Source organism: Ursus maritimus, unplaced genomic scaffold (assembly GCF_017311325.1).
Source record: "Ursus maritimus isolate PB19 unplaced genomic scaffold, ASM1731132v1 scaffold_9, whole genome shotgun sequence".
In the NCBI taxonomy this organism is placed as follows: Eukaryota; Metazoa; Chordata; class Mammalia; order Carnivora; family Ursidae; genus Ursus; species Ursus maritimus.
In genome coordinates this window covers 484444-512003 of record NW_024427107.1, presented here as the reverse complement: position 1 = coordinate 512003, position 27560 = coordinate 484444, and the positions used below count along the sequence as shown (strand labels likewise).

The 27560-nt window shown below is 38.3% G+C and overlaps 1 protein-coding gene across 2 annotated transcripts in view; it reads right to left on the bottom strand.

Annotated features, from left to right (window-relative positions):
* Positions 1-27560, bottom strand: part of SPIDR (scaffold protein involved in DNA repair) — a 481232-nt gene that overhangs the window by 335954 nt on the left and 117718 nt on the right. For both annotated transcript variants that reach the window (XM_008706671.2, XM_008706670.2), the window contains exon 6: positions 2950-3194. In XM_008706671.2, coding sequence (XP_008704893.1) covers positions 2950-3194 — 245 coding nt within the window. The remainder of the gene's footprint in view (positions 1-2949; positions 3195-27560) is intronic.

Genomic DNA, 27560 nt, shown 5'->3' with positions numbered 1-27560 from the left:
TCTTTAAAAAAAAAAAAAAGATATGCAGAAAAAGAATCTCATGGGCACTGTTGGTGGAAATGTAAGTTGGTGCAGCCACTATGAAAAACAGTATAGAGATTCCTCAAAAAATTAAAAATAGACTATATGATCCAGCAATCCCACTGCTGTGTATATATCTGAAGGAAATGAATCACTATTTTGAAGAGGTATCTGCATCCCCATGTTCACTGCAGCATTATTTACAATAGCCAAAAAATGGAAACAACCTGAGAGTCCACTGACAGATGAATGAATATAGAAAATGGTACACACATACACACACACACACACACACACACTGACTGAATTATTATTCAGCCACAAAAAGAGAAGGAACTTCTGTCATTTGTGACAACATCGGTGGACCTTGAAGGCATTATGCTAAGTGAAATAAGTTAGACAGAGAAAGATACATACTGTATGATCTCACTTATATGTGGAATCTAAAAACAAAACAAAACAAAAACAAAAACAAACAACCCACAACAAACTCGTAGAAAAAAAGATTAGATTTGTGGTGACCACAGGTGGCGTGGGGGGCAGAACTGGAGGAAGGTGATCAAAGAATACAAACTTCCAGTTACAAGATAAATAAGTATTGGACATGTAACGTACAACATGAGGCCTACGGTTAACACTGCTATATGGTATACTGGAAAGCTGCTGAGAGAGTAGATCCTAAAAGATCTTATCACAAGGAAAAAAACATTTTTTTCTTTTCTTTTTTTTTTTTTTGGTATATATGAGGTGATGATGTTAACAACTTATAGTGGTCATCATTTCACAATATATGTAAGTCAAGTCATTACACTATACACCTTAAACAGTGCTGTATATTATTTATATTTTCATAAGACTGAAAGAAAAAAGAACAAATGTAAAAAGAGACTATTACTACTAAGAATGCAGACCAATTTTCTACTTTTATAAAGTAATGGGGTGGGTGGGTGACACAATAAGACCAACTGATAGAACTGACCACATAAAATAGAAACCTTCATACATTCTTGCCAAATACACCTCAATGTCAAACAGCAAAGGTAGTGGGGAAAAAAAAATTCAATTTTTCTTTAGAAAGTATAGAAGCAAAACAATAATAAAAATTCTGACCCCAGTATATAAACTGTATAAAGAATGTATATGGTCAATTTACAAGAAAGTAAAAGGCTAACAATTCCTTCCCTCAAAAAAAAATAAAAAATTAAAAAATAAGGCCTCATGATTTTCTCATCAAGAAAAACCAAACCAACCAACCAACCAAACAAACAAACAAAAAGAAAAACCAAATAAAACAAAACCATCAGATCCCCCGCACCCCCCTCTTAAGGCAATGTCAGCTCCATGGAATGCCCTTCCCCACACCGCTTAGCCATTCTTGATCCCTCGTTTCTGCTTTCTTTCCATAAAGTTTACCTTCCTTTGACATTACTTCTACTTTACTTCTTAGGTCCTCATCACACACTCCCCTACACAGTCAGGGCTTTAGTTGCTATGTCTCCAGGATATGCAACACTGCTCAGAACATAGTAGGCCCCCACGAGGGTTGGGGACATGGCTTTCTGTAATTGCGTGGCATCGACTTCAACAACAAAGACATTCAAATCCCTCTAATTTCTTCTTTTCATGTTCCTTCCAGAGATTAATACAAACCACCACCATTCTCTTTTGAGGCTTTAAATTTCTCTACTTTGGGCATAAAGCCTGAGTTATTTTATGTTATAAACATATATATATGGTGAATAGGCATGAACCGACCCACCATGCTACACCCATTCCGCTAGACCCTGTGACATCCTTATACTTGTCCCTCCACTCCTACACTTAAGACAGGTCTCTCCTCTCCTGATGCCCCTTCCCTACTTCCTTCCCTGGACCACTCTGTCTCCACTGGGTCCTCCTCATTATTCTCTAAATAGTCCTCATCTTTCCTCTGTTGACTCCTTGAACCTGAGATCCCTTTCAAGCCACTAGCAGCTAATCTGCACATCTGACTTCTTGCCTGAAATCCCAGTCCTAGCAAAAGAATCACAGCACTGTCTCTACTCTTTGTCCTGGACACTCCTTGAGCCATGGGTCCCTGGTTTCCTCCCCTGCTGGTTCACTAACATTGCCATTGAGTACTCAGTACACACTGTACCTGCCCTCTCTTGACATAAACATTTCCTAAACAGATCCAAACCTGTGTGTTTTTCATTGCCACATTTACTCTTTCTACTGAAACTCCTTTTTGCCTTGAAACTCTCTACTAAGTTTGCTTTTGTGGCACTGCTTCCCACAAGTTCTCACTTTCATTGAAATTTTGTTTTCATTGTTTTGTTCTAATTTAAAACACAAAGAGACCATGTATTACACAGGATTGGGACACGGATCTTAGAAGGCATACTCTTATCCCCTTCACATGTCCTGCTTGACCCCCCAGTGGCCTGCCCCTTGTGGTTATTCATATACATACCAGGCAGTTTCCTATCTGTGTGTCTTTGCTCTCTTATACATCCTTGCATTTGCAAGTATTCCCTTGGACAATCTCTATAACCATACTTGTAAAATTAACCTGAATATATTTATTTCTCCTTCCATCTTCGTAATATAACTTATGCGAAAACAGGAATATACTTTTACTTGTCTTAATTATCTAAGTATCTGGAATGCTGATGCTCAATAAAATTTGATAAACCCAAATAACCAATCCCACTAAGGAAAGCATTCATATAAGCTGTCATGACTGAAACAATCAATGCTTGACTTGGATAAACCGTTCCCTATATCATCTCCAGAAATTAGAACTTCTATAATAGCTTATCAAAGTTACAATTATATTGTAAATTTTCGTCCCCTACTAAACAAGTTTAAGTATTTCTAAATTAACATTTCAGGTATTTGGATTTTAAAGAAAGATAAAGAAAGATTTTTAAAAAGGTGTAATTTAACCTTAGAAGCTTCTTCTTGTTTGCTGATGTTTCTGGAGTCCTGGGAAATGTCTGTTTCTGAGGTGTGTACAAAACAGTCTCTGCAGATTTCACCCTCTGCTTTATAGGTCTCTCCATCATCTGTCTATCATCAAATCCAAAATCCATGTGGTATTTCGGAGAGGATTCTGAATCAATGAACACGACATTCTCTGAGTCCTCTTCCTTTTCACTATCTGATGAATATTCCGAAATTTCTGTAGAGCTCTGAAAAATATTAAAAGAAATGCAATTAAATTTGGATAACTCTTTATACAAGTCCATATTTATATATGCCTTTGCTCCATTCTCCTCTGGTAACATTCATTGAAATAACTTTGTAAATAGTTACTTAAAGGTTAAACTTTTATTTTGAAATTACTATCAATGGTTCCTATTTAAGAATATGAGTCATTGCCTCTTTTTACTAACAATCCCTAAAATGTTTCTTACTTTATCCTACTCAAATTTCTACTTCAACTTTTTTTTTAAAGTGGATTATAAAACAGGAGATCATATCACATAGCGAATCCTGGACAGAAGAATCAAAAAACGTTTTCTGTGATGTCGTCTGTCTTTACTTAGACACACACTAAAATATTTAAGTGTGGTAGGTATTTTATTTTCCCAATACTTGGATTCACAGGTCAGTCCCATTTTGTTCTAACATCAGCAACAATTTATCCTTCAACATTCTAATTTTCCAGTGTATTAGTAAGCTCTTCTAATTTAATACCTTTAAATTTTTTTAAATTTATTAAATGAAAACAGTACATTTAGTTGAAATGGATCTTCTGTACCCACTCAATTTGTAGGGTAGGCATGGGGTCCCTCATGAGGAGCCCTGTTTATTTTGATGGATCAACGTGGACTGTGTCCCTGGCACTGTAGCGGACACTTGGTTCAAGAGAGTGAATAGGAGACTGCAAGGGGTTAAGAGAAGAGGGATAAGATGAGTCTTCTGGGGGGGGGGGGGGAGATGGCAGAGGAGTAGGGGACCCTTTTTTCAGCTGGTACCCTGAGTCGAGCTGGATATCTACCAGACCATCCTTACCACCCACGAGATCAGCCCGAGACGTAGGAAGATACATCTGGATGTCTACAAACGAACATCTCCAGCGATGAGTATTGAGGTAGGAAGCAGGGAGCCCTGAATCCATGCACAGATATCGGAAGATGAACGGAAGGGGATGAAGCGCTCAGACTCGGCCACCGGGAAGCAGTATACGCCTGCACTGGGGAGCAGGCTGGATCACAGACTGGCACCCGCAGGAAAGCAGACTGAGACCGAGAGCCCAGGAACGCGCACGGGACCAGTCTGAAAATTGGAGCTGTGGAGCACTCAGTGGAACCGGACTGATACCAGGAGCTCGGAAGCACGCGCGACCAGACTGAAAACGGCAGCCCCGGAGCGCTCAGTGGAACCAGAATGAAACTGGAAGCTCCAGAGCATGCCCCTGTCCAAACTGAAAACCAGAGCTCCGGAGCTCACACTCAAACTAGACTGAAACCAGGAGCTCAGGAGCACCCACGCAACCACAATGAAAGCAAGCCAGAGCTCTGGAGTGCTCACGGGAACCAGACAGCTACTGTGAGACAGGGAGCGAATGCACGACCACACTGAAATCTGGAGCTCCAGAGCACGTGTGAACCACACTTAAACATGGAACTCTGGAGCGTGTGCGGGAACTGGGGGCAGCTGGCGGTGTTAGAAGCAAAAAGGACAATGCCAGCCATGGAAGCCAGGACTGGGAGAGTGGCTGTGGGGCGCACATCCCGGGACACTGCAGTGTTTTTAACAGCTCCGACAGAAACAGAGTTAAAGAGGCCAGGAGAGCTCAGTGGAGAGCAGACTGCAATATCTCTGTTCTGAGAAAGAGGTTGGGATAGGGCCACTGCTGCTCTGACTCTCAGAAGAGTCACAGAAATCCACCAGGGAAAGCCGCCAGAGAACAAAAGCCCAGAAACACTGGTTCACATTGTGCAAGTACCCACCACCCCCTCACAGAGGATGGGGCAACACTACCCAAACAGGGTTGCCTTAGTATCAGTGCAGCAGGCCCCTCCCCCAGAAGGCAGGATGAAAAATCAAGAAGGCCACATCCCTAAGGTCCCTATAAAACAAGTGCACACTACCTGGGTCCTGATCAATAATTTGGGCTTTGGGCATTCGCACAACCTCTCCTCATCAGAATGACGAGGAGGAGGAACTCTCAGCTAAGAAAGGACACAGAGACTGTGGCCTCTGCCAGAGAACTGATGGATATGGATAAAACCAAATTATCAGAAATGGAGTTCAGAGTAACAATGGTCAAGATGATGTGTAGGCTTGAAAAAATATTAATGAAAATATTAACGAGAATATAGAATCTCTAAGGGTGGAAATGAGAGCGAATCTGGCAGAAATTAAAAATGCTATGAATCAAATGCAGTCAAAACTAGATGCTCTAACGGACAGAGTAAAAGAGGCAGAAAAACAAATGGGTGAATTGGAAGATGGGATGGTAGAAGAGAAGGTAAAAATGGAAATGTGGCTCAAAAAAATCCAATCTCAAGAATGTAGATTATAGCAGAATACTGGCTCAATGAAAAGTTCCAATTTCAGAATCATCGGCATTCCCAAGGGAGTGGAGAAAGAGAGACGTCTAGAAGAGATATTTGAACAAATCATTGCTGAGAACTTCCCTAATCTACCAAGGAAACAAGTATGTGTGTCCAAGAGGCAGAGAGGAACCCTCCCAAGGTCAATAACCACAGACCTACACCACGACCCATCATACTGCAATTCGCAAATATTAGATCCAAGGATACAGTCTTGAAAGCCGCCAGGGGGAAGAAAATCCTCACGTACAGAGGGAGGAATATCACAATAACGTCACACCTGTCTGCAAAGACCTGGCAGGCCAGGAAGGGTTGGCAAGGTGTTTTCAGAGCTCTAACTGAGAAGAACATATAGCCAAGGATCCCTTATCCAGCAAGGCTGTCATTCAGAATTGAGGAGAGACAAGGACCTTCCAAAACCAGCAGAAACTGAAAGAATATGAGACCACAAAGCCAGCACTACAAGAAATATTAAGGAGGGTTCCATAAAGGTAAAAAGACCCCAAGAGTGATACAGAACAGAAATTTACAATCTATAAAAACAAAGACTTCACAGGCAATATGACATCATTAAAATCAAATCTCTCAATAATCACTCTCAATGTGAATGGCCTAAATGCTCCCATAAATGCCAGAGGGTTGCAGATTGGATAAAAAGACATGACCCATCCATTGGCTGTCTACAACAGACTCATCTTGAACCTAAAGATACATCCAGACTGAAAGTGAAGGGATGGAAAACCATTTTTCATGCCAACGGACCTCAAAAGAAAGCTGGGGTAGCAATTCTCATATCAGACAGATTAAATTTTAAACTAAAGACTGTAGTTAGAGATACAGAGGACACTGTATTATTCTTAATGATGTATCCAACAAGTGGATATGACAATTGTAAATATATATGCCCCCAACAGGGGAGCAGCTAGATACACAAGCCAACTCCTAGCCAGAATAAAGAGACATAAGGATAATAATACGTTACTAGTAGGGGACCTCAATACTCTGCTGTCAGCAATAGATAGATCACCGAACAAGAAAATCAACAAAGAAACAAGAGCTTTGAATGACATTCTGACCCGATGGACCTCATAGATATACACACAACACTACACAACTGAACAACAGAATACTCATTCTTTTTGAATGCACACAGAACCTTCTCCAGAATAGACCATGTACTGGGTCACAAAACAGGTCTCTACCGATACCAAAAGACTGAGATTATTCCCTGCATATTCTCAGACCACAGTGCTTTGAAACTAGAACTCAATCAAGGAAAAATTTGGAAGAAACTCAAACACTTAGAAACTAAGAACCATCCTGCTCAAGAATGATTGGGTAAACCAGGAAATTAAAAATCAGCTTAAGCAATTTTTGGAGACCAAAGAGAATGAAAACACAATGGTCCAAAACCTATGGGACACTGCAAAGGCAGTCCTAAGGGGAAAATACATAGCCATCCAAGCCTCACTAAAAAGAACAGAAAAATCTAAAATGCAGTTTTTATATTCTCACCTCAAAAGCTGGAACAGGAACAGAAGCACAGGCCTAACACACACACAAGAAGGCAGGTAATCAAGATTAGAGCAGAGATCAATGAATTAGAAACCAGGAGCACAGAAGAGCGGATCAACAAAACTAGAAGCCAGTTCTTTGAAAGAATAAATAAGATCCATAACCCACTGGGCAAGACTTATTCAAAGGAATAGAGAAAGGACCCAAATTAATAAAATTATGAATGAAAGGGAGAGATCAAAACCAACACCAAGGAAATAGGAAGGATCATTAGACTTTTATCAACATCTTTATGCCAATACAATAAACAACTTGGAAGAAATGGATGCCTTCTTGGAAATCCATAAACTACCAAGACTGAAACAGGAAGAAATTGATTATTTAAAAAGACCGATTAATTATGAAGATATTGAAGCAGTGATCAAAAACCTCCCCAAAAACAAGAGTCCAGGGGTTGCGGACTCCCTAAACATTCCTGACAGAATTCTACCAAACATTCAAAGAAGAAATAATACCTATTTTCCTGAAGCTGTTTCAAAAAATAGAAACAGAAGGAAAACTACCAAACTCATTCTATGAGGCCAATATTACCTTGATCCCCAAACCAGGCAAAGACCCCATCAAAAAGGAGAATTACAAACCAATATCCCTGATGAATATGAACGCAAAAATTCTCAACAAGATCCTAGCTAATAGGATCCAACAGTACATTAAAAGGATTATCCATCACAATCAACTGGGATTCATCCTTGGAATGCAAGGGTGGTTCAACATTCGCAAATCGATCAGTGTGACAGATCATATCAACAAGAAAAGAGTCAAGAACCATATGATCCTCTCAACTGATGCAGAAAAAGCATTTGACAAAATACAGCATCCTTCCCTGATTAAAACCCTTCAGAGTGTAGGGATAAAGGGTACATTCCTCAATCTCATAAAAACCATCTAGGAAAAGCCTACAGCAAATATTATTCTCAATGGGGAAAAGCTGAAAGCCTTTCCCTTAAGATCAGGAACACGACAAGGATGCCCACTCTCACCATTATTATTCAACATAGTACTAGAAGTCCTTGCAACAGCAATCAGACAACAAAAAGGGATAAAAGGTATCCAAATCGGGAAAGAAGAAGTCAAACTGTCTCTCTTCGCAGATGACATGCTACTCTATACGGAAAATCCAAAAGACTCCACCCCCAAACACTAGAACTTATAGAGCAATTCAGTAATGTGGCGGGATACAAAATCAATGCTCAGAAATCAGTTGCATTTCTATACACAATGAGACTGAAGAAAGAGAAATTAGGGAATCCATCCCATTTACAATAGCGCCAAAAATCATACGTTATCTCAGAATTAACTTAACCAGAGAGGTAATGGATCTATATTCTAGAAACTACAAATCACTCTTGGAAGACATTGAAGAAGACACAAAGAGATGGAAAAATATTCCATGTTCATGGATCAGAAGAATTAATATAGTTAAAATGTCCATGCTACCCAAGCAATCTACACTTCCAATTCTATCCCGATCAAAATACCTATGACATTTTTCAAGGAACTTGAACAAACAGCCCTTAAATTTGTGTGCAACCAGAAAAGGCCCTGAATCGCCAAGGAATTGTTAAAAAGGAAAAACAAAGCTGGCAGCATCACGTTGCCGGATTTCAAGCTGTACTACAAAGCTGTGATCATAAAGACAGCTGTGGCATAAAAACAGACACACAGACCAATGGAACAGAATAGAGACCCCAGAAATGGACCCTCGGCTCTTTGGGCAACTATTCTTTGTCAAAGCAGGAAAAAAATTCGGTGGAAAAAAGACAGTCTCTTCAATAAATGGTGCTGGGAAAATTGGACAGCTACATGCAAAAGAATGAAACTTGACCACTCTCTCACACCATACACAAAAATAAACTCCAAATGGATGAAAGACCTCGATGTGAGACACGAATCCATCAAAATTCTAGAGGAGAACATAGGCAGCAACCTCTACGACATCGGCCAAAGCAACCTTTTTCATGACACATCCCCAAAGGCAAGAGAAACAAAAGATAAAATGAACTTATGGGGCTTCATCAAGATAAAAAGCTTCTGCACAGCCAAGGAAACAGTCAAAAAAACTAAGTGGCAGCCCACAGAATGGGAGAAGATATTTGCAAATGATGCTACGGATAAAAGACTGGTATCTAAGATCTACAAAGAACTTCTCAAACTCAATACACGAGAAACAAATAATCAAATCAAAAAATAGGCAGAAGATATGAACAGACACTTTTCCAATGAAGACATATAGAGGGCTAACAGACACATGAAAAAATGTTCAAAATCATTAGCCATCAGGGAAATTCAAATCAAAACCACACTGAGATACCACCTTACGACAGTTAGAATGGCAAAAATTGACAAGGCAAGAAACAACAATTGCTGGAGAGGATGTGGAGAAAGGGGATCCCTCCTACATTGTTGGTGGGAATGCAAGTTGGTACAGCCACTTTGGAAAACAGTGTGGAGGTCCCTTAAAAAGTTAAATATTGAGCTACCCTATAATCCAGCAATTGCACTACTGGGTATTTACCCCAAAGATACAGACATAGTGAACAGAAGGGCCATATGTACCCCAATGTTCATATCAGCATTGTCCACAATAGATAAATCGTGGAAGGAGTCGAGATGCCCTTCAACAGATGACTGGATTAAGAGAGATGTGGTCCATATATACAATGAAATATTACTCAGCCATCAAAAAGAATGATTTCTCAACATTTGCAGCAAAACATGGACGTGACTGGAGGAGATAATGCTAAGCAAAATAAGTCAAGCAGAGAAAGACAATTATCATATGGTTTCACACATTTATGGAACATAAGAAGTAAGAAAATCTGTAGGAGAACAAAGGGAAGAAGAAGGGGGGGTAAACAGAAGAGGGAATGAACCATGAGAGGCTATGGACTCTGGGAAACAAACTGAGGGCTTCAGAGGGGAGAAGCGTGGGGGAATGGGATAGGCTGGTGATGGGTATTAAGGAGGGCACGTATTGCATGGTGCATTGGTTGTTAAACAGAAGTAATGAATCATGGAACTTTACATCAAAAACTAGGGATGTACTGTACGGTGACTAACATAATATAATAAAAAATTATTTAAAAAAATTAGAAAATAAAATAATAAAATTTTTAAAAAAAAGAATACATTGAATGCAGACTATCCACGTGTTCCCTAAGCTGCTATAGATAATACAAGGAAATTTTCAAGTCTATCCTTGCTCTCACATACTTATAATTGATTTCAAAACTGGAACAAGTAAGAACTAAACTACAAATACAAAGTAATATATGAATAATTCAAGACACGTTTGGCACAGCAGATACAGGTGTGGAGAAGAAAGATCACTTGGAGCAGTATAGCTTAAAAAATCTTTTACCAATAAAGGCAGCATTTGACTCCTGCATTGTCTCTGGCTCAGCCCTGCCCTTCACTAGCTGGTTACCTTATGCAATTTACTTAACTTCCCTATGCCTTTGTTTCCTCATCTATAAATTGGAGATATAATAATGCCTAACACATTAAGCGTTTAGTTAATGTTAGCTATCATTTTTAGCCCATACAGTAGTTAATGCAAGCGTTTGGTTTTAAATTTAATATGTTTTTAAGTTTGCACTTTATTTTCTGGAAGGTTTTTTTCCTTGATTTGTAGAAGGGTCTCTATGTAAAAGACAATGAGGAACACAACAAATAATGTCTTTAGCAGTCAATCAAAGATACAAACAATGCGTTAACTAGCAGAACAACTCATATATTTTTTCACATAGGCATTTCCAAGAGGAAGCTAAAAGTAAAAACAAACACCCTTAGGAAAAGTTAACTAGAAACTATCACTTTACATATTGTAGTTTAGAACTCTCCTTGAGCTGATAATCCCTGAAGAATGTAGGAAGTCTCCTTACCTGGACACAGAAAGGAACTAAAGCTCACCAGACACCACATATGTTAGCCCAAGCCTGACAGTACGGAACACATATTCTTTCAGAACGGATGTGGTATGCATATACACAAACGTGTGTGGGTGTGTGCATGCACATTAGTGCAGAGGTGCATGTGTGCCTGGCACTGGAAGAAGGGGAAAAGTCAAAGGTAGGTCAGAGAAGTCTGCAGTTCATAAGCTTGTTTACATTTCACCTTTATATCACAGAATCCGATTAATAAGAAAGGACTATGAGTATTGGAACAAGAAAGACGGTTTTGAATTGCACCTCAGCTATTTGTTTTGTGACTTTGGATAAGTAACTTCACAGACTCTCCCATTTCTCAGTTTTTTCAAAAATCATATGATTCAATAGATGCAGAAAAAGCATTTGACAAAATACAGCATCCTTTCCTGATTAAAACCCTTCAGAGTGTAGGGATAGAGGGTACATTCCTCAATCTCATAAAAACCATCTAGGAAAAGCCTACAGCAAATATCATTCTCAATGGGGAAAAGCTGCAAGCCTTTCCCTTAAGATCAGGAACATGACAAGGAAGCCCACTCTTGCCATTATTATTCAACATAGTACTAGAAGTCCTTGCAACAGCAATCAGACAACAAAAAGGGATCAAAGGTATCCAAATCGGCAAAGAAGAAGTCAAACTGTCTCTCTTCGCAGATGACATGATACTCTATATGGAAAACCCAAAAGAATCCACACCCAAACGTTTAGAAGTTATAGAGCAATTCAGTAATGTGGTGGGATACAAAATCAATGCTCAGAAATCAGTGCATTTCTATACATGAATAATGAGACTGAAGAAAGAGAAATTAGGGAATCCATCCCACTTACAATAGCACCAAAAAATCATATGTTACCTCAGAAATAACTTAACCAGAGACGTAAAGGATCTATATTCTAGAAACTACAAATCACTCTTGGAAGACATTGAAGAAGACACAAAAAGATGGAAAAATATTCCACGCTCATGGAATTGGAAGAATTAACATAGTTAAAATGTCTACGCTACCCAGAGCAATCTACACTTTCAATGCTATCCCGATCAAAATACCAAGGACATTTTTCAAAGAACTGGAACAAATAGTCCTTAAATTTGTATGGAACCAGAAAAGGCTCCGAATCGCCAAGGAATTGTTGAAAAGGAAAAACGATGCTGGGGGCATCACGTTGCTGGATTTTGAGCTGTACTACAAAGCTGTGATCACAAAGATAGCATGGTACTGGCACAAAAACAAACACATAGACCAATGGAACAGAATAGAGAACCCAGAAATGGACCCTCGGCTCTTTGGGCAACTAATCTTTGATAAAGCAGGAAAAAACATCCAGCGGAAAAAAGACAGTCTCTTCATTAAATGGTGCTGGGAAAATTGGACAGCTACATGCAAAAGAATGAAACTTGACCACTCTCTCACACCATACACAAAGATAAACTCCAAATGGATGAAAGACCTCAATGTGAGACAGGAATCCATCAAAATCATAGAGGAGAGCATAGGCAGCAACCTCTACGACATCGGCCAAAGCAACCTTTTTCATGACACAGCTCAGTTTTAACATCCAAAAATGGAAAATTCTCTTAGAAATATTTCAAGAATTAGAGATAATAGCTATTTATTGTGACTTATTTCAAGCACATGGAAAAGCATAAAATAGATATAAAAAATACATACACTCCTCACCCTATCACCCTATGTCACATGTTATTAGGATGCAAATTACCCTTCATTTTATTTTAAATGATGCAGCTGACATTTTACATATCTCTTCTTGTTCCTGTTTTCCTCCTTCCTAAAGTAAAGCTCTCCTTCACTTGGCATTTTATTAGAGTCCTGTTTTTATCACAAACACACATATATAAACTGTATAGTATTATTTTGCAAGCTTTTATATTTTATATAAAATTATAAAATGGTGTCCTCTGAACACAGCTTTGAATGACCTATTTTTTATCAATATTGTTTTTTAATATTTATCCATGTTCACACATGTAGTTCTAATTCAGTGCTGCCCAATGCAAGAAACATGTAATTTTAAATTTTCTAGTAGCCACATTGAGAAAATAAAAAGAAACAGGTGAAATTATGATAATATATTTTATTTAACCAAATATATAAAAGGATTACTATTTCTTGTCTGACCTCTCACCAGAATCACCTTGAGAAGCTCCCTCACTATAACTCAAAACTCTTCCAGGCTCTACTCATTACCCAGTTCCAAAGCCACTGCCATATTTTAAAGTATTTCTTACAGCAGAATCCCACTTCTTGGTACCAATTTGTCTTAGTCAGCTCAGGCTGCTATAAAAAAATTCCATAGACCAGGTGGCTTACAAAATAGACATTGAGATCTGTGGAGACTGGGGAGTCCAAGGTCAAGGTGCCAGTCAATTTGGTTGGGGTTGAGAGCTCATCCTAGCTTGCAGATGGACACTTTCTTGCTGTGTCCTCAAAGGGCAGAGAGACAGAAAAAGAGATCTCCCACATGTCTCTCGCTCCCTCTTTTTCTTTATTCGAGGAGAAAGCACGTGAGTTAGAGAGTGAGAGAGAGCATGAGCAGGGGGGAGGGTCTGAGGGAGAAGCCGACTCACCACTGAGCAGGGACCCTGACACCAGGCTTGATCCCAGGACCCTAGGACCAGGACCTGAGCCGAAGGCAGACACTTAACTGACTGAGCCACCCAGGTACCCCTCTTCATGTCTCTTCTTATAAAGGCAGTAATTCCATCATGAGGGACCCAGCCTCATGACCTAGTCACCCCCAAAGGCCCCATCACCAAATACTATCCCAACTGAGAGGGCTTCAATATACGAATTTTGGGGAGGGGAACAAAATTCAGGACATAGCAATCTTCTTACACATTTTTAAAAGTTTTTATTTTAATTAGTTAACAAGCAGTGTTATATTATTTTCAGGTATACCATATACTAATTCAACAATTCCATATATTACCTGATGCTCATCACAAGTGAACTCCTTAATCCCCATCACCTATTTCACCCACCCCCACCATCCTCCCCTCTGGTAACCATCAGTTTGTTCTCTATAATGACTCTGTTTCTTGGTCTGTCTCTCTCTATATATTTTATTTTCCCTTTACCTCTGTTATGTTTCTTACATTCCATATATGAGTGAAATCATATGGTATTTCTCTTCCTCTCCCTGACTTATTTTTATTATATTCTGTACTTCCACTAATGTCATTTTTTATACCTCAATTAATATTCCATTCTATATATTTACATGCAGTATACATTTACATTGTATATATTTACATGGATACATCCTTATCCATGTATCAGTCATTTGTAGTTTTGCTTGTATTTCCCTGATGATGAGTGATGTTGAACATCTTTTCATGTGTCTGTTGGCCATCTTGATGTCTTCTTTGGAGAAATGTTTGTTCCTGTCTTCTGCCCATTATATAACTGGATTATTTGTTTTGGGGTATTGAGTTTTATAAGTTCTTTATATATTTTGGATACTAACCCTTTATCATGTATGTCATTTGCAAATATCTTCTCCCACTCCACAGGTTGACTTTCAGTTTAATTGATTGTTTCCTTTGCTATGCAAAAGCTTTTTGTTTTGATTAAGTCCCAAAAGTTATTTTTTCCTTTGTTTCCCTGGCCTCCAGAGACTTACCTAGAAAAAAATTGCTACAGCCAATGTTACAGAGGTTAGTTACTGCCTGTGTTCTCTTCTAGGATGTATATGGCTTCAGGTCTCACATTAAGGTTTTTAATCCATTTTGAATTTATTTTTGTGTATGATGTAAGAAGTGATCTAGTTTCATTTTTTTACATGTAGCTGTTCAATCTTCCCAACACCATTTGTTAAAGGGACTGTCTTTTTCCCACTGGATATTCTTTCCTGCTTTGTCGAAGATTAACTGACCAAATAGTTAAGAGTTCATTTCTGGGTTCTCTATTCTGTTCCACTGACATGCTGTGTCTATTTTTGTGCCAGTACCATACGTTTTGAATACTACAGCTTTGTAATATAACTTGAAATCCAAAATTGTGATGCCTCCAGGTCTGCTTTTCTTTTTCAAGATTGCTTTAGCTACTTGGGATCTTTAGCGGTTCCATAAAACTTTTAGAATTATTTGTTCTAGTTCTATAAAAAATGCTGTATTTTGATAGGGATTGCATTAAATGTGTAGATTGCTTTGGGTAGTATAGACATTTTAACAATATTTGGAAACAATCTTTTTCCAATCCAGGAGCACAGAATGTTTTTCCATTTCTTCTGTGTCATCTTCAATTTCTTTCATCAGTGTTCCAGAGTTTTCAGAGTACAGGACAGGACTTTCATCTCTTTGGTTAGGTTTATTCCTAAGTATCTTATTATTTTTGGTGAAATTGTAAGTGGGATAGTTTTCTTAATTTCTGTTTCAATATTGGTGTATAGAAATGCAACAGATTTCTGTGCATTGATTTTTATCCTGCAACTTTACTGACATCTGTATCAGTTCTAGTAATTTTTTGGTGGAGTCTTTTGGGCTTTCTACATAGAATATCATGTCATTTGCCAATAGTCAAAGTTGACTTCTTCCTTGCTAATTTCGATGCCTTTTAATTCTTTTTGTTGTCTGATTGCTGTGGCTAGGACTTCTGGTACTATGTTGAATAAGAGTGGTGAGAGTGGACATCCTTGTCTTGTCCTGACCTTAGGGGAAAAGCTCTCAGTTTTTCCCCATTAAGCTGATGTTAGCTGTGGGTTTTTCATATATAGCTATTATTATGTTGAGGTATGTTCCTTCTAAACCTATATTGCTGAAGGTTTTTATCATGAATGGATGTTATACTTTGAAAAACACTTTTTCTGCATCTATTTAAATGATCATATGTTTCTTATCCTTTCTCTTATTCATGTGATATATCCCATTGATTTACGAATATTGAATAAATCCCACTTGATTGAGGTGAATGATTTTTTTTTCAATGTATTAGATTCTGTCTGCTTGTAATTTGTTGAGAATTTTTGCAGTTGTGTTCATCAGAGATCATGGCCTGTAGTTCTCTATTGTAGTAGTGTCTTTATCCATAGTGGAATCTTTGGTATGAGGGTAACACTGGCCATAGAACGAATTTGGAAGTTTTCCTTTCACTTCTATTTTTTTGGAATAGTTTGAGAAGAAGAGGTATGAACTCTTTTTCAAATATTTGGTAGAATTGTCCTGTGAAGGCTTTTGATCATGGACTTATGTTTGTTCAGAATTTTTTGATTACTGATTCAACTTTGCTGGTCAACAGTCTGTTGAAGCTTTCTATTTCTTCTAGATTTAGTTTTGGGAGTTTATATGTTTCTAGGAACTTATCCATTTTTTCCCTAGATTGTCTAGTTTGTTGGCATATAATTTTTCATAATATTCTCATAATTATTTGTATTTTTGTAGATTGGTTGTTATTTCTCCTCTCTCATTTGTGACTTTATTTGTTTGGGTCCTTTCGCTTTTCCTTTTGGTAAGTATGAATAGAGATTTATCAATTTTATTGTTTTTTTCAAAGAACCAGTTCCTGGTTTCACTGGTCCGTTTGATTGTTTCTTTAGTTTCCATATCATTTATTTTTGCTCTAAACTTTATTATTTCTTTCCTTCTGCTGGTTTTAGGTTTTGTTTGTTGTTCTTTTTCTAGCTCTTTTAGGTATAAGGTTAGGTTATTTATTCAAGATTTTTCTTGCTTCATGAGGTAAGCTTCTATTGCTACAAACTACCCTCTTAGAGCCATTTTTTGCTGCAGCCCAAAGGTTTGGATCATTGTGTGTGTGTGTGTGTGTGTGTGTTTTGTTTTGTTTTGTTTTTAAGTTTTTATTCATTTACTTGGGGAGGAGGGAGAGGGAGAAGGAGAGAATCTCAAGCAGACTCCCCACTGAGTGTAGAGACAGAAGCAGGGCTCTATCCCAAGACCCTGAGATCGCGACCTTGGCTAAAACCAAGAGCCAGTTGCTCAACCTCCTGTGCCAACCAGGTGCACCAGGACCATTGTCATTTCATTTTCATTTGTTTTCATGTACTTTTCTATTTCTTTATATTTCCTGGTTGACCCATTTATGGTTTAGTAAATTTATTATTTATCCTCCATCTATTTATGGTCTTTATATATTTTTTCTTGTGGTTGATTTGTAGTTTCGTAGCATTGTGGTCAGAAAAGATGCATGGTTGACTTTGATCTTTTTGAATTTGCTGAGGCTTGTTTTGTAACCTAGCTCATGATCTATTCTGGAGAGTGTTCTATATGCACTTAGAAAATTCTACTGTTTTAGGATGGAATGTTTTGAATATAACTTTTTAATCCATCTGGCCCAGTGTGTCATTCAAAGCCACTGTTTCCTTGTTGATTTTCTGTTTAGATGACCTATCTAATGAGCGGAGTGTTAAAGTCCCCTACTATTATTCTATTATTATTAATTCCTTTATTTTGTTATTAACTATCTTACATATTTGGGTGCTGCTATGTTATGTTGAGTTGCATAAATATTTACAATTATTAGATCTTCTTGTTGGATGTCCCCTTTATCATTATATAGTGTCCTTCTCTGTCTCTTGTTACAGTCTGTTTTAAAGTCTATTTAGTGGGGCACCTGGGCAGCTGAGTCAATTAAGTGTCTGCCTTCAGCTCAGGTCATGATCCCAGCGTCCTGGGATCGAGTTCCACATAGGGATCCTTGCTCAGTGGGGAGCCTCTTCTCCCTCTGCCTCCCACTCCCCCTGCTTGTTCTCTCTTTCCCTCTCTCTGACAAATAAATAAACAAAATCTTTTTTTTTTTAGTCTATTTTGTCTGATATAAGTATTGCTATTCCTGCTTTCTTTTGACATCTAACTGTATGATAAATGTTTCTCCATCCCCTCACTTTCAATCTGCAGGTGTCTTTACATCTAAAATGAGTCTTTTGTAGGCAGCATACAGATAGGTCTTGTTATTTTAACCATTTTGTCACCCTATGTATTTTGATTGGGAGTTTAGTCTATTGACATTCAAAGTAACTATGGACAATATGTACTCATTGTGATTTTGTTTTGTGGTTGTTTCTGAGGATTTTCTCAGATCCTTTCTTGCCTTCCTTTCATGTTTTGCTGATTTTGTTTAGTGATATATTTGGATTTCTTTCTATTATTGCATATTTATTAGTGGTTTTTGACATATGGTTGCCATCAGGTTTGTATATAACCTCTTCTGCATATAGCAGTCTATATTAAGTTGATGGTCATTTAATTTTGAACCCATTCTTTCTGCCTCTCTTCCCTATGTTTTAGGTATATGTTGTCTTATTTTACATCCTCTTATTTTGTGAGTTCCTTGACTGATTTTTTTACAGAAATAATCAGTTTGACTGATTTTGTTTTTCCTACCTTCACACTGTCACTTTTGATCTTTCCTTTCCCCTCAACAAGTCCATTTAATATTTCTTTCGGGGCTGCTTTAGTGGTTATATACTCCTTCAGTTTTTGTCTGGAAAACTCTATCTCTCCTTCCATTCTGAATAATGCCCTTGTGGGACTAAGTATTTCTGGCTGCAGATTTTTCCCATTCAGCACTTTGAATATATCATGCCACTCCCTGTTAAAAAAAATCCCCTGCTAGGTTTATGGGGTTTCCCCTTTATGTTACTGTCTTTTTTTTTTTCTTGATGCTTTTAATTTTTTTTCTTTATCATTATATTTTGCCATTTTAATCACAATATGTCTTGGTATGGATCTGCTTTTGTTAATTTTGGGGGGAATTTTCCATGCCTCCTGTATTTGGTTATCTGTTTCCTTCTCCAGATTATGGAAGTTTCCAGGTATTATTTCTTCAAATAAATTTTCTGCCCTCTTTTCATTCTCTTCTTATCCTGTAACTCCTGTGATACAAATGTTATTACATTTGAAGGAGTCACTGAGTTAAGTCTATTCTCATTTTGCCTAATTCTTTTTTCTCTTTTGTTCAGCTTCATTACTTTCCATTCCTCTGTCTTCTAGATCGTTAATTCGTTCCTCTGCTTCTTCTAGTCTGCTCTTCATTTCATCCAGCATGTTAATCATTTCATTTACTGAGCCCTTTATTTCTGCTATGTTATTCTTTATCTCTGTGCTAAGAGTCTTCCATTCTTTTCTTTTTGTTTTCATGAGTATCCTTATGATCAATGCTTTAAATACCCACCAACCACGTTACTCATATCCGTTTCATTTAGATCTCTGGCCACGGACCTGTCCCGTTCTTCCATTTTGGATAAATTTTTCTGTCTTCTCATTTTGTCTAAGTCTTTCTACCTGTTTATGTGTGTTAGGAAAGTCAGCTATGTCTCCTCTTCTTGAGGGTAATAGCCTTATAAAGAAGCAGTCCTCTAGTGCCTTACCATGTATCACCCCTCATTCCCCAGGGCCTGGGGCTTCCAGGCATGTCTCCAATGTGTACTGTGTGTGCTCTGTTGTTTTGTCCTGGCCACTTTATCTTTCAGACTGGTCATCTACAGAGGTTCTCTTTGCCTACCATGGGAAGTGTTTGGTCCCTGGCCTGAATGTAGTGCATTTTAACTAGGTGTGCTCTGGTCTGCTTGTGAAATGAGACCTATCTGCCAGAACCAAGGCCTTACAAAACTCCCAAGCCAGGAGAACCAGGGTGAACAGGGGTTTGGGCTGGTCTTCTGGGGGAGGGACTTGTGGCACTAGGACTGAGGCAAACAAGACTGGGAAGGGTGGTTCTGCTGGAGCATTGTGTGTTGGGGGGAGGGGGAGCTTGTGTTAGGTAGCAAGTGTCAGCGCAGTGCTGGTTCCCGTAGGTGGCCCTGCGCTTATGTGGAGCGGTGGCAGAGGGAAATGGTGCTGGCCAGTTCCTTTGTGCCTGGAGGGTTCTCTCTGTGAACACTGCATTTCTGGGACATGCTCCAAAATAAGCAAATAACCTCCCCACTGTGTGTCCCAGGCACTCTTCAGATCACTGTTTCCATGCTTTATGTCTGTGGGTTCCTTGCCAGCCATCACTCCAAAAGCAGCACAGTGCCCTCCAGGCTCTATCCCAGGTAAGCCTGCTGACCTTTGAAACTCAAAGGCTTTCAGGGCGCTTGGATGGCTCAGTTGGTAGAGCATGTGACTCTTGATCTCTGGGTTTTAAGTCAGAGCCCCACACTAGATGTGGAGATAACTTTAAAAAAAAAAATCTTTAAAAAAACAAAACCAAAAACTCCAGGCTTTAAGTTCTGCTGGTTGTCAGAAATCAGGAAATTCCACCTCTCTCACTTACCAAGCCAATTGCTATGGGGATTCATTTTCTCCCTCTGTGCTTCCCTGTGTGTTAGTCTGTCTCTTGCTCTTCTCTGTGACAGTGGCTTCCTCCTGACTATAGTGGCCACAAACTGCTTCTCCCCTAGACCATGTCTCCACACTTCCTACCTTCCTTGATATGGCCTCTTCTCTACCTTTAATTGTGGAGTTTGTTTTGCCAGTCTTCAGGTCAATTTCTGGGGTATTTAGGATGATTTGATAGTTATCTAGTTGTATTCATGGGATGAAGCAAGCCTAGAGTTCTCCTACTCCACCGTCATCTTCTTCTCTTCTTATACTTTTTAATTTTTATTCTGACAGGTATAAAATATTTCATTCTTGCTTAAGTTTGCATTTTCTCGATTATCCACAGGGTTAATCTTTGCACTTTTTTATTGGCTCTTCATATTTCTTTTTCAGTGAATTGCTTATTCATACACTTTAGCCATATTTCTAGTAGGAGAGACATTTACTTTTTACTCATATGGGTCTAAATGTACACAGATTGAGAGGTCATCAGAAAACCATTATTACAATTTAAAAATGACAGAGGAAGAACCAGTACATAAAACCAAAATCCCTTCTAGTATCTTAAGAAAATTTTCTCAACCAAAGATTTTTAAATCATTATCTCTGGTAGACTGCCTAGTGCTACACAGTGACCCAGTGTACTTGGGCAATATTTTTGTTCCTTGAAAATTTTTATTCTTTACCAAATCATCTTTATACAAAACATATTACTTTATTTCAATACTGGATCTCAAGTACCAAAATAAAGCCTTATTTTTTTTTCTTTTGAAACACATATTTTCCAATATTTTCTCCTGTTTCCTTTGGAAAGCTAATCAACTGGTGCCCTCTTAAAACTTTCTTATAATATTACTTCTTTCAGGTATACAGCCTTCCACTATTACAGAAATAATACCAACAAGTAAATGTTGATCTTTTATAGTAGAAAATTTACTGCAGTGGTCAAATTCCCAGAGCCAAAGAGTGACTGTAGCTACGATCATTATTTGCTAATGTTTGAAACATAATATACTTATTAGTATTGTGATTCCTTTTCTTTCCTCTGACCTAGTAACTTCAGAACTAGGAGACACCTGAATTAGTGCTTAAATATCACAAATGGCAAGATTAAAGTCTGAGCAAGGGGTAGTTCCTGTGAAATCAGTCACCAAAAGACAATGACAACATTGTAAACTGTCTGTAACTGAAGCCGCCTACAAACGTATCAAAATCGTAAAGTGTTCAAAACTTTCTCAGTTTCCAAAAGTGAGCAATACTGCTATAATAGACAACTGTCACAATTTATTTCTAACTTCTCTCTTCAGAGAACTATCAATGGAGGAGATAGCCTTCAACATCCAAGCAGCCACAGGTGGGCCTCATCCATGTCTAAGCAGCAATGTGTCTACTATGATTTGCCTCAGGTAGACAAGTCACCAAAGTTGGGCCAATCAGATTTTTAATTGAGGGATATAGAGTCTGGGAAGTAGAAGCTAAGACACACTAATGGTTAATCTCTAAATGAAAGATCCACGATTTCCTGCTGGTGAGTTTCCCAGAGCTGCCCTGAGACCCAGTTCATCCTTCACCTTTATCTTAGATTCCATGAGATACACAAGCATGATTCCAATAAATTTCCTCTTCTTCTTTTAAAGTAGCTAGATTTGTTTTCTGTTGCTTATAACCAAGAGGCTTAATTATCTTCTATATATCTCCAAAAAGAAAAAATTTTCTATTAAACAAATATTTATTCAGTACACGCTGTGTGCAAGATGTTATGCAAGAGAGAAAATCTGAGACCTAGTTCCATAAATAGCTTGAAATCAAATAAAGGAGATATTACAAGCATGGTTCACATTAAATGTTACAAGTGGGCAAAGAATGGAGCCCTTATTTCTGTCCCATTTGAAACCAACATACATACCAGGAGAAATAAAACCTACACCATATTTCAAAGCATTCGAAAAAAAAAATTTTTTTTAAGATTTATTTATTTATTTCAGAGAGAAAGAGCATGAGCAGGGGAAGGGGGAGAAACTAAGAGAAAGAGAGAGAGAGATAGGCAGACTTTCCACTGAGTGCGGAGCCCAATGTAGTACTGGATCTCATGAGCCTGAGATCATGACCTGAGCTGAAATTAAGAGTCAAATGCTTAACCAACTGAGCCACCCAGGCACCCCTGGAAAATTCTTAATAGATGAAAATGAGAAGAGAGAAGAAAGCACAGAAGTTAGGAAACTAGAATGGATATTCAAGATATATAAACAAGTTCACATAAAGTTTAGGGTTCACACTAGGAAGCAGGAGGAAATAAGAATAAGATAATAAGAACAATATAATCTTACAGATTGGGTGTGTGTGTGTGTAGAGAGAGAACACACATGTTCTCCTACATAAAGACAAATCAATAGACCCATCATCCATGGGAATATGCTCAAATTTATTTCTTGGAATAATGATGCGCAAATTCTTTCACATGCTTCCAATGTAGCTTCTAAGTACCAGTGACTGGTCTGAGTCAGTGGTAAAGTCTCTGCATTCAGACTTGTTTCTATTCCCAACCCCACTGCTGAAATGCATTAACAAATTAAGTTTTGATAACATTTTAATGTACTGAAAGTAATTCAATACAATTCATTTTTCACCTACTACTTTAATAATCACTATCTAAAATTGTTTGGTAACCAATAGTGCTAATGAAATACTTCAGAGGAAGAGTCAATTGGTTCAAAGAAGGCAAAACAGGATAGTGGTGCTACTAACGGAAATAGAGCATACCTTCAGGAGCAAAGAAAGGGAAAAGAAGATACTATTTCTAACACAGGGAGTCTTATATGATCACAGGACTAGCACAGACACCTGGCAAGAGGCTGGAATGCATCTGCTTGGCAAAGAGGTCATTGGAGAAGAAATGATCCAAGACACCAACCTTTAAGATGCCCAAGTTGTGGACACATGTGAGAACAAACCAGCCACAGCATTCTACCTCCCAGAGCTCCCTGAACGTTAAGGAGTATTTATGTGACGGTAGCCTCATCATAGACAACCTCTTTCTGGTTGTAGGATAGGGATCACAAAGACTTCTGTTACTTTCAGGGATTCTTTATTTTGATATTCTATAATACTATACAGCTAAAATGATAAGAAAAAAGACTCCATCGTTTCTCTAATCTGCCAGTTACTTGGTAATGCACACAATATCTGGGCAACAGGAAGAGCTGGGATAAAATAAGAATATACTTAAGTGAGCTGATTTTAAAAAGAGTAATAAAAAAATCATACAATTTTTCATACAATCATACAAATAGGTATTAATTCAATAAGCACTGTTTTTTCTTTAAAAAATAAATTTTAAGTAACTATCACAAATTTTAGATTTAAAAATTAATTAGCATAATACTTTATTCAATTCATCTGATACCCTTGAAGCTAATGTAATCCTACCAACAAATTTCTTCATGGAATGTTCAGGGAAGATTCTCGTTAGTGATCTCCTTGAACAATTAAAGAGCTACTCCTGAACTGAAGTGTCCCAATTCCTGTATATCAAATCTAAATTTAAATCCATGTATGAAAGTCGACATGAGTAGGCACCTCTTAGATTAAAAACTGTGTCTACTAACAAAGTAAAAAAATAGAGGCTAATTACAAGAATTAGTGCCTCCATAGTAAAGTTACTTCTACAACAAATGAAACAAATTAGATCAAACACTGCTAACACTTAGAAATTTAAAGCTTTTAACTCTGAAATGTATTGAAAGATCACACTAAGAGCAATAGTAGAATACTAGTAATAAATCACCACTTCTTATTTTTAAATGACGCCTTTGTAGCTACTTACTAACTCAGCTGGTAAAACAAAGAAAAGGAAAATAGTACCTAAACTAAAATCACTTTTTTAGATAACCAATTATAAGACAGAAAACAGCTCACTTGACTCATATTTCATGCAAAACAAAAGTCTCAAGCCCTTTTTTTCAGCCCAGGTGAGGAGGTGTCCATGAGGGGAGGGAAGGCAGGTTGGGGGTGGGGTTCACTGAAGACACCTTGTTTGCCTGATGGTGGGGGCGGGGCAGGTGCTGGCTGCACCCTGACTTGCAGGGCCAGGCGAGTTCCCCATGCCACATCCGGCAGTGCACTGCTTTCTGCTCTCTGAGACTTCCCACTCAATTACTGACCCATGCCCAGACCTGCCCTTGTAAGATCTTATGAGATCACCAAGAGTCAGGCTATGCTAAGTTCACCATGTTTATTTTGGGTTCAGCCTTCCTTTCTTAAAGTCACACTACAAGTGAGATCAGTAGTGGCATTTTAAAAAAAGAACAAAAGGATTTTAAGACTCTGCCTGCTTAGAAGCTTTTAAATCTAATAACAACCACTAAATGTTTTTAGGGAAGGTAGAAGATAAGGGCAACAGCAAAAATGCCACAGAAGATAAGCCATGGCAACTGTGGCAAATAAAATGACCAAAACGAAGACAGCTCTTAAAAATTAAAGGGAATGAAAGAGTACTGGTGACTGATAAACCAACAAATACACTTAGCAAACGCCTTTATTTCCACTCCCAATGTTAAAATGGAATTCACTCTTTTTAACAAATTAATTGAGTGCCTACTATGTATCAGGAATCATTCTGGGTACAATGATTGTAGTGGGGAGGCACCAAAATTCATACCCCAGTGGTCTTTAAATTCCAATGGAATCACATACACACCCCTTAATTAACGTGGGCTATTTTCTGGCTAAGTAATCAAGAACTGCACAGTTGTGTGGAAAGCAAAACCACCAAAAATGTAAAGATTATATCTATCAGACTCCCAGTTGCTCACAGAATTTTATTTTCTATTGGGATTAAAAATCAATAAACACAACACAATTCTAGACAATACAGACTTAAACTATTGATAGGAGATATACTTTCACTATTTACTTGGTATGTTTGTGACTGAAACTTTCACTATTTACTTGGTATGTTTGTGACTGAAACTTTATCCATGAAAACTGGAGCCAGTTTGTGTGGAAAAACAAAAGCAATAGATTTTCTCACACACTTCAGAAAAAAAAAATCTTTTCTGAGGTAAACAGGTTTAACAAGCTACTCCCATGGTCACACCTTTGTAAACCACTTGGCTTGCCCTCCTCAAATATGTTTCCAACCTCAAATTCCAGCCCGATGAGAATGATAGAACTTAAGTCCTATCGACATAGGATCACAAAAGCACAATTCCACCTGATCTTAAATTCCAAAGAGCCTGCTCTGAGGAACCCAAAGAGAAAATGAGAAACAGCAGGACAAGGCGCATCTTAAAAGAAAGGTAGAGAGAGAGAAATTACAATGCTCTAGAAAGAACCTACGGGGTCAGTCATACTTCACCAAGCACAGCTGAGTGTGGAGGTCAGAGCATATGCCCAAGGACAAAAATCCACAGCAAACAAGTAGCGACCTGCCCAGAACCAGTGATTATAGAGGACAAGAAAGAAAAGCACCCCCTTGTCCAAGGAAGGCAGTATATAACTGTAGAATATGGATACAGTCTGTGATACAACCTATCCAGCCATTATCTGTTTCAAAACATGTTCAGAGAAAGACACAGCTCTGAGTCTTTCTGTAACCCTGCCAGCTGGCACACTCAGGTGGGGCAGCACACCTTGTCCCCGGTCTGCTGGAGGCTGAAGGGTCCTCCAACTCAAACCTGCATTCAAAACTGAGGCCTCAAAATTAATAGAGAAGCCCAAATGAGAGTGTGGTCTAAAACTTAATCTGTTCATTTATGCAAATGGAACGAGAGGGAGGACACAGTCTGTTTCTGATTATGAGCTAGGCTTTTTTCCCCCCCCAAAACAAAGAATTGAAATCTTATACAATGGTGGAACTGGGGAGGGAAGGGAATGGAAGAAAATCAGTGAAGCCTAGGAAGGCGGAAAGAGCTTCAACAGAAATATGCCAGGTAAGTGCCCTAAGAAAACAAAGGCAATAAAGAAAAGCAAAAACAGTACAAAGCAAGTATACAGCCCTGTACAGAAGACCTGGGATGTGTCTCTCCAAACACAAGATTCATAAGATGTTAATAAGAGAAAATGAGCTCTACAATCAAATCAGTTTGAATAAACTAGGTTGAATAAAATTAAACTGTAAGATTTCTCAGGAGCTTTTGTTTATTTTTTATTTAAATTCAAACAGTCAACCTATATTACATCATTAGTTTCAGATGTAGAGTTCAATAATTCATCAGTTGCATTATAACACCCAGTGCTTATCACTCAGGAGCTCTTAATATGCCCATGTGCATTGTGACCTCTAAGAGGGGGCTGTAATACGTAGTGTTTCCTAAACATATTTGACTACAATTTGCCCAGTTTTTCACTGAGCATCTCATGGAACTGAAAACTGTAAAAACTTTTTATACTTCAATCATTTTAATGGAAATCCCTCATAAGTGAAGTTTTCCATAACTTATTCTACTTCTATCTTCTTAAATATCACATGCTCAATAGAGTTTAATATTTTCTTGACAATTCAGAATTATTCTTGTGGATACCCATTATTTTGTACTGTGAGGTAATGCACTTCTGCATATGCCACATGGATTTCCTTCCCTCCATCTACAAAGCTGTTGGCTGGCCTCAATCCTACCTAGGCCCAAGCCTGCTCCTAGCAGCCTCTCTGACTATCAAAGTCATAGACTGCTTGTTTGCCTGGAAGCAACAAAGCTCCATGTTGGACATCAGGACTACCATGATTAATAAAATACAGATTTTGCTCTTTAGAACTTTATATCTGGCTACTTTTTCAAAACTAAGTTGAGCCACTAACAGCCCAAAACACTCACTGCAGGAATACATGGGTAGCTCAGTTGGTTAAGCATCGGCCTCTTGATTTTGGCTCAGGTCGTGATCTCAGGGTTGTGCGATCCAGCCCTCCACTGGGCTCTGCTCAGTAGGGAGTCTGCTTGAGATTCTGTCTCCCTCCCGCATGGCCCTTCCCCCTACTTGTGCACGCACACATGTGCATGCTCTCCCTCTCTCAAACAAATAAATAAATCTTTAAAAACAAAAAACAAAAAACCTCACTGCAAAGCAAATCTACTAGCAGTTACTTCAGAGGCCCAGGGCCTCCTTCTACATCCAAGGTTAGGTGAAAAGGCCCTAATCAGATTTCAGGTAGATGGCTCTAACCACATCTTATACATACAGGAAGATGTATAAGGAAGCATCTTCCTCAAAATAATCAAACCT